Genomic DNA, 12,072 nt, shown 5'->3' on the forward strand with positions numbered 1-12,072 from the left:
GACAACCCGATTTTTTATATATATATATATATATGTGTGTGTGTGTGTGTGTGTGTGTGTGTGGTGTGTGTGTGTGTGAGAGAGAGAGGGGGGGGGGGGGGGGAGAGAGAGAGAGAGAGAGAGAGAGAGAGAGAGAGAGAGATTTGGGGGGGGGGGGGGCGGGGCTACGCCCGTGTTTAGCTGTTTCAATGTACTGATTATAAATGTACATACTCACCCTCCTTTCCATAAATTCTCTCACAGTCACAATTATACATACCTTATAAACTAATATATGGGGGGGGGGGGGGGGGACTCTTATTTGGTACCTCCCACCTCCAGTTCAATCCTTCCGCCAAGCAGGGCATGCTATTTTGCATCATTCCCTACAAAATTCTTATTACTACGTAACTTCTTAATTAATTATGCATAACTGCCCATAGTTCAGTCAGCATGTTCATTCACACATATGCACAACAAAGTATAGCTCTGTACATTTAACATTTTTGTTAATAATGTTTTGTCCTCATACCTCATCAGAGTACACTGATGACCTAAAACGTTATGACACCGACCTACTATCAATATAAAGCCATCCAGTTGATAGTAGTGTCACCTGATGAGGAATGACTGCTAGCCAGACGCAGGCATGGTGCCTGTAATATCAGTGACCGTGCTGTCTGGGTGTGGAATAAGGAAGGTGAGGAATCTGAGTTTTACCATGTGCAGATTGTGACGGCCCGGAGACTTGGCATGAGCATTTTGGAGACTGCAAGACTTATCAACAGTTCGAGGAGTGCCTTTGTGAGTGTCTTCAACACATGGCGAAACCAAGGTGAAGTCACGCCCAGACATCGTTGTGGTGGGCAGCCACCCCTCGTTTCAGATGTTGAACATTTTAGGCTGGGCAGACTGGTAAAATAGAACAGTTGTCAAACTGTGGCCTAACTAACATCAGACATTAATGTTGTACAGAGTACAAGTGTATGTGAGCACTCAGTGCACCGAACACTCGTAACGATGCACCTCCACAGCCAAATGCATATGCACATCCATGCGTGTGCCAATATTAGCATCACATCATCGGCAGCTATAACTGAACTGACCACATGACCACTGACACTGGATGTTGATGCAGTGGCAAAGCTTTGTGTGGTCTCATGAATCCTGATACCTTGTTCATTATGCTGATGGGAGGGCATGAATCCGTCATCTTCCAGGGGTACAACTCCTTGACACCTGTACTGTGGGGCAGAGACAAGCTGGCAGGCAGCTCAATTATGATCTGGGAAACATTATGTAGGCATCCATGGGTTCAGTAGAAAACATACAAGGCACCATGACAGTCGAGGAGTAGCGTACACTGGTTGCAGAGCACATACACCCCTTCATGGCCACATTTCTCGGTAACAGTGGCATTTTTCAACAAGATAATGCACCTTGTTACAAGCCAGGAGTGTGTTGGAGTGGTTCGAGGAACAAAGTGACAGGCCTAACAACTTTCCATATCTGAACCTGATTGAACACATCTGGGATGTGATTGAATGTGGCATCAGAACTCCAAGCCCCCCCCCCCCCCTTTTTCCCCGAAATTTACAGGAATTAGATGACTTTGTGTGTCCAGCAACCTACCAAGGCCTCATTAGTTCCATGCCATGATGCGCTACTGCCGTTACCTGTGCCAAATGTGGATGTACCAGCTATTAGGCCGGTGGTCACAATGTTCTGGCTGATCAGTGTATACGTCTATTAATATTTCCTTATGTGCTCTTTGACAGTGCTTTCCCTGCTGCACTGTGTTTGGGTAAGTAATGCTTATTCGCTGCAATGAACCTTAACTTAGCTTGAGACTTGTAGTTGCTAGCTAGCAAAGTTTTTGCCTTGTTAATTGTGTGTTCCTAATTTGATGTAATTTCATTTTCTTCTTATTTTTCTTTCTTTTTCTTCCTATGAAGTACATTAGTTTTTCATATTCAATTTAACGTAGGAGTAATTTAAATAGTGTAGTTCTTTCTTATTGCAAGTAGCTCTAGATAGTTTTATATAAATCGAACTTAATTTTAGTACTGTCACTGTATTCATTAGGGTATTCCTCTTCTTACCTTAATCGTTAACATTTGTTTTATTTGTTACTTTAGTATAATCATAATCTTTCTGTAAATAGTTCTTTGCTTGGTGTGACCACAGATCTTTCCGAGTAAATAATTTCTTTTATATATAGCTTCTTACTCTGATTACCTTTCTTCGTGTACATAGTCCTGTGGCTACATACGGTTGGATCAGTGATTTTGGTTTTGAAATTTGTCGCTTAATGTGGCAAAATGGACATGTCACTTGATAAAATATTTCATATTAGCAAAATCTGTGTGGAAAATGCAATGTGTGCAGTAATGATCCTCGTTATATATGTTTATTCTTATGCCTAATAGATTGGCTAGCGATGGGGTTATCAAATGTACTCTTTGTTCCTACAACCATGTGGGTTTTCTGTCATTGCCGACAAATTCCACAGATAGAAATAACCAGCCTATTACACTCAAACACATGGTGGCGGCTGCTGCGTAAGAGCACGTGAACACCCTATCTTTTGACACCTTGCAGATTTATGGTTAATTTTCTTTGAATACTGTTAAGCTTAACATAGATCCTGCAATCTGAAAGATATGGCACTTAAATCTACCTTGCTACTGCTCCCCTGTACTCCGTGAAACTTGGCATAAGGGTCATGAACACACCATTAGTTGTGCACTTTATAAGGAGCTGTTGCGCATGCACAACTCGCGTGAGCTTAACTGCCTTATGGATAAATGCATATGGATTTGATTAACAATGTGCATGGTTTGCAATTTGCACAGCCAGCCCTAGCCCTTGCCACTCAACTAGAAGCTTACATCGGTGCCACCAGGGGGTAACAGACTGCAGCACAATTTTACTCCTGACTGCTCGGCATAAATTCTGCTAGATGATAGACCACTGCTCAGATATGCTTATTCACTCACTATATACTGTAATAAAATTAGATCAGATATTGGTATGTGTTAAAGTTGTACCGACAGTAAACCTATTTTTTTGGGTTTCAGAGTGAGTTATAGTATATTAAGCTATGAAATTTATCATACAGTAATCAAACAATGAAAAATCCAGGATGGAATGCAACAATATTATGAAAAGGAGAGTAACAACTTTCCATTTCATAACATTGTTGTCATATGTTATCATACAGTAATTCATTTAAGGTGCTGACAAGGGAAATTCCCCATAGTACACCCCCCCCCCCCCCCCCCAGATGTAGTGATAAGATGGTCCAGTGTATAGGATAATAGGATAACCCATCAAAAATTGACCACAGATCAAGCATGAGAACAGAAAGAAGGTATACTGAACTGTGAGGAGAAAAAAAAAAGCAAAATAGAAACAGCAAATGGTCCAACTTTACAAGTAGCCAAAGTGTCATCACTCAGCGATTATGGTGTTGGGCTGCGAAGCAGATGAGTAGTGTTCAAAATTGTCTATTGCCAATTTTTTATGTTATTTATTTATTTTTTTTTTCTCAAAATTGTCAACTGCCCATCTGGTTACTGAAATGTTTGTTCTCTTTCTATAGACTTGGCAACTGTCATACTATACGTTGGTTATAGAATATGAGTCATGTGGGAAGAGTACATTACTTCACAAGTAAATGTGCTGAATGGTGAGAGCAGGCGAGTTACCACATAGATATCTCACAGAAATGAAAACAACAACTAAGTGGGTTACAATGTTATAACAAAGGAATTGAAGACTCAAAACTTCCAAAATAGAACTCGACTTGAAAAAAGTTAAAAACATATGCTTTGATAGATAACAGAGAAAACTGTGTGACTGTGAAACATGCGTCTATTTGTTGCAGATTATGTGACAGACTATTATATTCTCATCATTTCATTGTGAGTGATCACATCCACATTTGTAACACCTAAATTGGGGAAGGAAGCATATCTCTCACTCACTCATCAGGTGTACAAGTGTATCATATGACACACATGCTGTCACTAATGACGTGTATGACACACCAGACGTGTTTCCCAGTGGAGGATTTGTTTGACTTGTCACCTTGTCATCAAACATTTGCGGTTCCCATTCCAAAGCCACTTCTTTTGGCTGCTAGTAGAGTAGTTGTGCAGAATCAACTTTCATTATATGTCTCTTCCAAGCTCCTCACTGTTGCAAATGGATGTTACACCGTGACACAGATATAAATTTGAATGCAATGAACAGACACATCCATGGCTGCACAGGCAGTTCATAATTTTGTGAAAGGGAGTAATGGGGGGGGATTGGCACAATGGAGCTTTGAACAGAGGCTCATTTGTTTTGTAGTCTAACTCCATCACCACTTAACCATGACCCCATGGCTTTTCGTCTGTGTTCGGTGTTGTACTTCCCGAGTTTGGGCCATTCAGGGTCCCCACGCCCCCCCCCCCCCCCCCCCCCAACAAGTTTCCATGCTTAATCTACGTTCAGTTTTTGATGGGCTGTCCACTGAGCCTGAGCCCTCTTAGCAGTAAATCTTAGGGGAGGAGGGGGAGGGGGGGGTGCGATGGGGAGTTTCCCTTGTGAGGATCATAAGGGCCTAAAGCACATCACCATTGATTGTGAAATTGTTACATTCATTTATGCTTCTGAAGTCTGGTGATCTTGTGGTGAGTCACGTTTATCTGTGCTGTAGGCCCACACTGTATATATGAACATTCGCGAAAAGCTGTATCACTGGTTTCTCTGATAATCACTTAAATGTGGGATCGACAGCGGTGTGCTTTAGGCCATAAGCTGCACCAAATAAACGCAAGTTTCACAGTCACACAGTTTTCTCTGTTATCTGTCAAAGCATATGCAGTCGCACTATCCTATGTGCCCTCGCCCTCGGTGGCTCATATTGATAGTGTGTCTGCCATGTAACCAGGAGATCCCGGGTTTGAGTCCCGGTCAGGGCACACAGTTTCACCTGTCCCCATTGATATATATCAACACCCGTCAGCAGCTGAAGGTAGTAATATAATTCTAATTTCGTTCTAGACGGCTGCAGGTCATCAATGGTGTCTGTTCTTTCGGACATGTCCGAAAGAACAGACACCAAATCCATATAAGTATATAGTTCTGGCAATACCGGCCATGACCTCCTCCTTCTGTGCAGATTCACACATATTTCCCAAACTCTTACGGGACTTGGTAAGAATGTCTTCCACGAGTAATGAGTGTGTTGGGGTGGGACACTACGAATGTAGTGTGTGGACATACAAGGTGAGAATGTGGGTCTCGCGGGAGACGTGCGCAAGATAGTCCATGCACTCGCACTGTCCTCTGTGCCCTCAGTGGCTCAGATGGATATCTGATTTTCAGCCTGGAAATAAACTCGTGAGCCAATGCATCTGTTAGGGATCTTGTACATTTATCCGAAAAAATGGAAAAGCACAAAAATTTTTATTATTACTGTTGTTATTACTATTATTGACAGTGGCTGTAGTTGTATAAACTTGTTCATAAGCATACCTGTTATACAGCTGATAGCTCACTGGCTGTGAAGATAGAGCAGCCCTCATTCCAGAGTCATTGGCAATCGATGACCGCCACAGAGGTGCTCCCACCCCCACCCCCCCTTTTCCCCAGGAATGCGGAGCACTGGGTGGCTGGGTGGGGGGGGGGGGGGGGGGGGGGGAGTTGGTGTTGTAGGCCACTCGACAGATGTCTATTGATTGTGCAAAGTAGCATGACGAGCCCTGGTCCGAACAGAAGGTATGGATGGAGTGTTTCTTGTGGGGTCAGGGAGGTCCATGCAGGGTGGACTAGAGAAGATGTAATCCACCATCCAGTAAGGAGGATGGACTGGTCGACCTGCACATATGAACTGGACCAGCATGGGCTGTGGCGGTGTCGGAGGAGTGGCGAAGAGGGAGATGTGTTTCTTGAGCATTCCGTTGGTGCCAAATATAGCTGTTATTCCAACCACCTCCACCCTATCTGGGACGGGTTGTGTGCACAGGATGGTTACATGTGAAGCACATGTGGCCTTGAGGAAAGTTTCCCTCACTCAGAGGATAAAGAGTGATCCATCTTGGAGATGCAAGGAAAGCTTGCCACGGCCACCCAAAAGTGCTGCTAGGAAAGCAAATCTCGTCGATGGTAGTCATAGGGGGAGCTGTAGGAGAAGTAGGGGAAAAATGTTGTAGCTCAGGAGAAACACTAGCACACACTGACAGAACAGCGGATGACAACACTTGCGACAATGTAATGTCATACACAATATGTGGTTGACTCTGAGGCAGCAGATCATCACACATAGAGTCTGAGTGAGGCAAGGGAGGGGGATCTTCACAGGCAACTACTGAGTGACTGACGAGCATAGACCAAGTTCACACAAGATCTGAATGGTGCATAGGCAGAGGTGTGGTATGTGCAAGTTCTGGGACATCACACTACTGTGGTGAACTCAACTCAAAAGGTTGTGGGATGAATTACTCGATTGTCCGAGCTGATTTAACCTGCTGAAGTGAAATTGTCTGACACTGGCTGTTAATGAGGATGTCCACAAAATTGGCTATGCATGCTATAGCTCTACTGGCTGCTATTGAATTAGTAATATGCCGATAATGTTATTCCTGTGAAAGGATACTTCTTTGATTGTGGTCATACATGATGGAAAGATATTGTACTAGTTTTGTTTCGCTAAAGATTTCTATTCAAAGGAAGCAACCAGCCTAATTAGGCAAAGTTGTACCCAGTACTTGTATGGTTCGTAAAGAAAGTTAACTCTTAGACTTGACTTCGCTTGATACTGAACTTCTGTTTTGCAGACAGTAGCATAATTTAACAAGTAATGTACCAGTGACTTGACTTGAACTACACTGGAGGAGCACTAATGCGTTTAGGCAACAACTGGCTCTCAATAACACTCACTATCTGTACATCAGAGTAGAAAGATAATGATAATTATAGGTAAAGTGCTTACTAATGGTGAAGCACAACTGACTTGGACAAGAGGTCTTCTGTTAGTTTAGTTATAGGAAATTACTACTATTGAAATAGTTATGAAGAAATTGTATCTTTTATACTGATTATTATTTGCATTTTCAAGGAACATTAACTTCCTTATATTACTTAACTCAAGTGGACATGTGATAACTGTATCTACTATAGTTTGAATGTCTGTAGTCAGTTGCTTATTCTTGATTGCTGTTATTGTAATATGACATGTAAATGTGGCTCAACTATTAGCAAGGGGAGTCAGAAAGCAATTTATTGGTACATTCAGATCAGGGCTGAACAGTTTAGTCACAACACAATATGAGAAACACTGTTAACTACACTAAACACTATTATTTCAATAAGAAAAATCTTTGAATTGAATACTTTAACTGCCCATTTATGAAAACTACAGGGAGTATTTGAAAACTTACTCTCACTAAATAATTGTGTACCTTACAACTCCACAAAGTTTGTTAACTTTTGTTAAGAAAAATAATTACTTTTCAGTTCAGTAAAATAGGATACTCATATTCATCATAGCACTTGGGATAGGAACCTGTAGGTAAATGGCTAAGGATAAAATATGATGGCTCAACACAAAATTTACAGAAGACAAAGTTATTATTGCAAATGAAACCACATAATTGGTGCGTGCAATTATACAGTCCTCAACTGATATTTTGAGATGAAGGTGGCAATGTCGGTCTCCTGTACTATTTAAAAAAAAAAAAAAAAAAAGGCAGCAAAAGTGTCCTGTGTAGCAAGCTCTGAAAAGGCTCTTCTTAGTGTCTGCATCTGAGGCTGTATTATGTAATCTTGCAGTTCTTCTTGCCTCATGTTCAAATGTGTGTGAATTTGTAAGAGACCAAAGTGCTGAGTTCATCAGTCCCTAGATTTACACACTACTTAAGCTAACTTATGCTAAGAACACCACACACGCCTATGCCCGAGGGGGGACTCAAACCCCCGGCAGGAGGGGCTGCACAATGCATGACATGGTGCCTCTAACCGCGCAGCCACTCCGCGATTCTTGCCTCTTTCAGTTCACAAGATCTGCACCCTTTCCCTGCTAGCCACCGATTGACTCTTGCCAAAAAGAAGCTTTGCAGTTCGACTGCCAAATCCATCTTTTCAATTCCTGCCTATCTAGTTCTATTTCGGAGGGACTTCACTCCAACTTTCACATGATTACAAGCCTACTTTCCCTATGCATGAACCACTATTACAATTAAAGTTTTGATTGTTACATTCTTTTACAGCACATTACTTTTCAAATTACAGCCATATATTAATTACAATTACATGAATTATCATAAATAATGAATACATTTAAATAAATGTTACATCAAAGAGCTTGGTTATACAGAAGTCACATTAAGTAAAAAACAAACAAAGAAGTTAGATAATATCATTATAGGTAATTTCGATAATAGTGTTACAGTGCCATTATCAGATGTGGACCAGAGTAAGATGGCTGTAGCGCTGTTTCAACTGTGCCATCTTGTAACATAATAAACTCACAAGCCAGGGCCAAATACAAGAAAACCAGGGGACAGGGATGTGTTCACAGAGGAGGCATACGAACAGCAGCTGTGTGTGACCAGACATGCTCAACAAGAGTGGGAAGATCAGATAAGATGAAGCTGCAGCATCTTCAATGAGCTCAGCTGGGAGGACTAATGTTTCCTCATACAGGACCTCGGTAAGTGACGTTTGAGGTCTGCCATATAAGTCGTCCGATTCCTATCATAACCCAGGGAAGGGCGTCAAACCATTCACCACCATGGCACTTGAGGGCTTCTTACAGAGCCCTTTGCCAATGCTTACCGAACCAGTGCTCTGAGGGTGGTACGCTGTAGCGCAAAATTCTTCCACACCATAGAGCATGCAGAGTTTGTTAAACAACAATGATTTGAACTACCTACCCTGATTGTTAGTGATGGATGTAGGGCACCCAACTCTAGCTATCCAGGAAGATACAAATGCTCTTGTTACAGAATATGCCTTCACCCAATGTGTAACACAGTCGATGATGAACAAGATATATCTCAAATCATCAGACCCAGGTAACGGCCCGCTGAGGTCTACATACACTTGTCAGAAACGGCCTCTTTGAATGTCAAATTCGTCTAGAGGGGGCTGCATACATCTGCTGACTTTGCTGCACTGACACGGCACACAGGCATGAACCCACACACGGCAGCCCTTCTTAGACACCTGACCGCACAAAGTGTTCCATGACAAGACTTGTAGTAGCCTTAGCGCCAGTGTGTGAAAGATCATGCGAAGCAGCAAAAACTTGGCAATGCAAAGCAGCCAGGACCATAAGCTGAGAAACACTCGTGGACAAATGGCACCATAAAGATCTGACTGAGCCCTGTAGCTTGCAAGAAACTATCTTTAGGTAAGTGGATGAAGTCTGACATAGGTTGTGAAGTTCAATATCATTGTCCCGTAAGTGGACCAGTTCATATTGACACATGACAGATAATGAGCTACCACATTTCTGAGCCACAGATATACCAGATGTCTGTCATGTACTGACAGATGAGATCCATCTGCTGAGACCTGCATGGAGGAAGGTCAATGGCAGGATTGTCCGTGAAAATTGTTATGTTTCTTCCTTTGATGTCTGCATGGAAATATTTGACGACCTTGTATACCGCAAGAAGTTCCCTGTCAAAAGCCAATGACTTATGTTGAGCTGTGGACAGCTTTTTGGAGTAAAAAAATGGAGTGGGCGTGTTGTCAGGAACGTGCTGTTGAGGAACTGCACCTGCTGTGAAATCACTTGCGTCCACTGTAATAGAGATGCAAGTGTCTGGCGAGGGGTTGGCGAGAGTGACAGCATATTCTACAGCTGTTTTGAGGTCCTTGAAAGCTTTCATCGTACCATTGCACCTGGCAGCTACCGGAAGTTTGTCTGCCAGCTAATGCATTAGTAATAAGGGGGGCTTGAATAATTGCCACCATCAGCAGATCGCATCTGTAAATATTGCTGATCCCCAAAAACCAGTGCAATTCGCGAAGTAACCGTGAGTGGTAGCTTGTGAATGCGGTTGACCTAATTTCATGGAGGATGTATACCCTCACAGGAAGCAGTGTAACCAAGAAAGGTAAGAAAAGCATCAAAGTTGTGATTTATCATGATTAATCTCGACTCCATTACATGCCAGAAATTCCTGTGCAATGGCCAGGTGTGGCTCTTGTTCTTCGTTAGAGGAGGAGAAAGTGAGAATGTCGTCTAGGTATACATAGCAGCAAGAGCAGTTAAAGTGAAGCGAGTCTATGAAATTTTTCCAAGTTTGAGCCACATTTTTGAGGTCATATAAGACATCTAACAAAATTCATAAATGCCAAAGGGAATGATAAAGGCTGTTTCTTGTCACTCTCTTCCATAGGTATTTGTGAATATGCCTTGTGGCAGTCCAAAACACTGAAAATGCATACCCCGCTAAGTAGTTGTGCAAAGTCTTGAATGTGTGGGACAGGATAATTTTCTGTTAAGTATGTGCATTGAGATGGACAATAGACACCACAGAGGAGCGCTGTGCCGTTCATCGTGGGCACTAAGTGGATGGGGGAAGACCAATTACCATCAGACAGGCGAACAATACCTGCCTGCAGAAATTCATCGATTGTAGTCTTAGAAGGGCATATTTTGTGTGGAGGCAGGCAGTGTGCTTTATGATGCCACGGAGACCATCTGTCGTGACAATTTTACATGTTGTTCCATTTGTAATAGTGTTCATTTGAATTGATGAACATCACAAGGTGATGCGTCAAGCAGAGGTGCTGTCAGTGCAGATAAAGGCAAGTGCGCTGGATTCACAGGAGGTGCATCGTTAGTGTCAAGGTATGGCAGCATAGGCAGCCATCAAGATGGTGCAGTTCAATTGTGTGTTGTGAGTGCGAAGGTCGTCGACCTCGGTGTGCTTGGTTTGGAGCCGAGTGACAGAATTGGTGAGGCAGTTTGCCTGGAAGAGCACTTGACAGCTGCATCAGTATCGTCAGGGGGCTGAGAGGGAGAAAGAGCAGAGGGAGTGACTGAGTATGCAATGTATGCGCCTGAAACATGGTGAAATAAAGCAGATGATAGGTCGTCAGGCAACACACAGAAGTGAATCAGGAAATCAGAGCCAAGTACTGCATCTCTGACATTGGCCGTGTGAAAGGATCATATGAACGGTTTGCTGGGCTCGAGTTTAATAGGTAAGAGAGCATGCCGTCAATGTGAAGTGCCAGTTTACTAGCTGCTTGATGGAAAAATTTGGTTGGTATCACATCTGCTACTGTGAATCAGAGTGGAAGAACACTGTCAACTCCAGTGTTGACAAGGAAATCGTGATGTGAGCATAAATCCGAGGTGTACAGACGGCCTCGTGGAGTAGAAGATCGAACTAAAATGCAACATTTGTAGGTCGCCTTGGTTATCCTTGTAAGCCATGGCACCTACTGCAGCCCATTTGAAGCATTTGGGAACGTGCAGGCTGGTTGGCAGTTGCAGGCAGTATCCGGAAAGTTGTCTGGAACCAGTATAGAGGATACTGGGTGGGGTGGTGCACATGGGTCAGCTGGGACCACTACGCCTTCTGCGGAAGCAGGAGAGGGGAATGGCATGAGGGCATGTGCTAGCTCGTTTGTAGTCAGGGATGTTAAGCAAGAAGTGGCTGGTGGTTCCCATTTCTGGCTGCTAAGTGACTGCAGTTCATTGCATTGCCCAAGGTGAGCCCACGCTCGACATCTACCAACCAGCAGAGGAGGTTCTGGTGCTGGCATACCAACCTTAGTAGCAGACATTGCGCTATGCAAGGGAAGTAGGTGGCAGTGAAAGAATGTCATATGCCAGGTTAGCCAACCATAATTTATCCTTGCATGATGATGAGGTGTGTTCCTGCAACAGTTTAACTGACCATAATGCCTAGAGCACTAAGTCCAGCTCGACTTCTGTCCTAACCTGAACACATGGGCGTCACCACACCTGGGAAGGTGTTCTGTCACCTAAACTCGTGACGTAAATGATACTGTGGATTGCCTCTGCTGACATAAATGAAAGATGCATCGATGAGGATGTGCGAGCAGAAGCGAATT

The 12,072-nt window shown here is 43.1% G+C and overlaps 1 protein-coding gene across 1 annotated transcript in view; it reads right to left on the reverse strand.

Moving 5' to 3' along the window:
• Window positions 1-11,781, reverse strand: part of LOC126481805 (triadin-like) — a 15,095-nt gene extending 3,314 nt beyond the window's left edge. The window contains exon 1 of the mRNA XM_050105761.1: window positions 11,730-11,781. Within this exon, the coding sequence (XP_049961718.1) occupies window positions 11,730-11,781 (52 nt within the window). The remainder of the gene's footprint in view (window positions 1-11,729) is intronic.
• Between the last annotated feature and the right edge of the window lie 291 nt (window positions 11,782-12,072).

Source organism: Schistocerca serialis, chromosome 5, assembly GCF_023864345.2.
Source record: "Schistocerca serialis cubense isolate TAMUIC-IGC-003099 chromosome 5, iqSchSeri2.2, whole genome shotgun sequence".
NCBI classification, from domain to species: Eukaryota; Metazoa; Arthropoda; class Insecta; order Orthoptera; family Acrididae; genus Schistocerca; species Schistocerca serialis.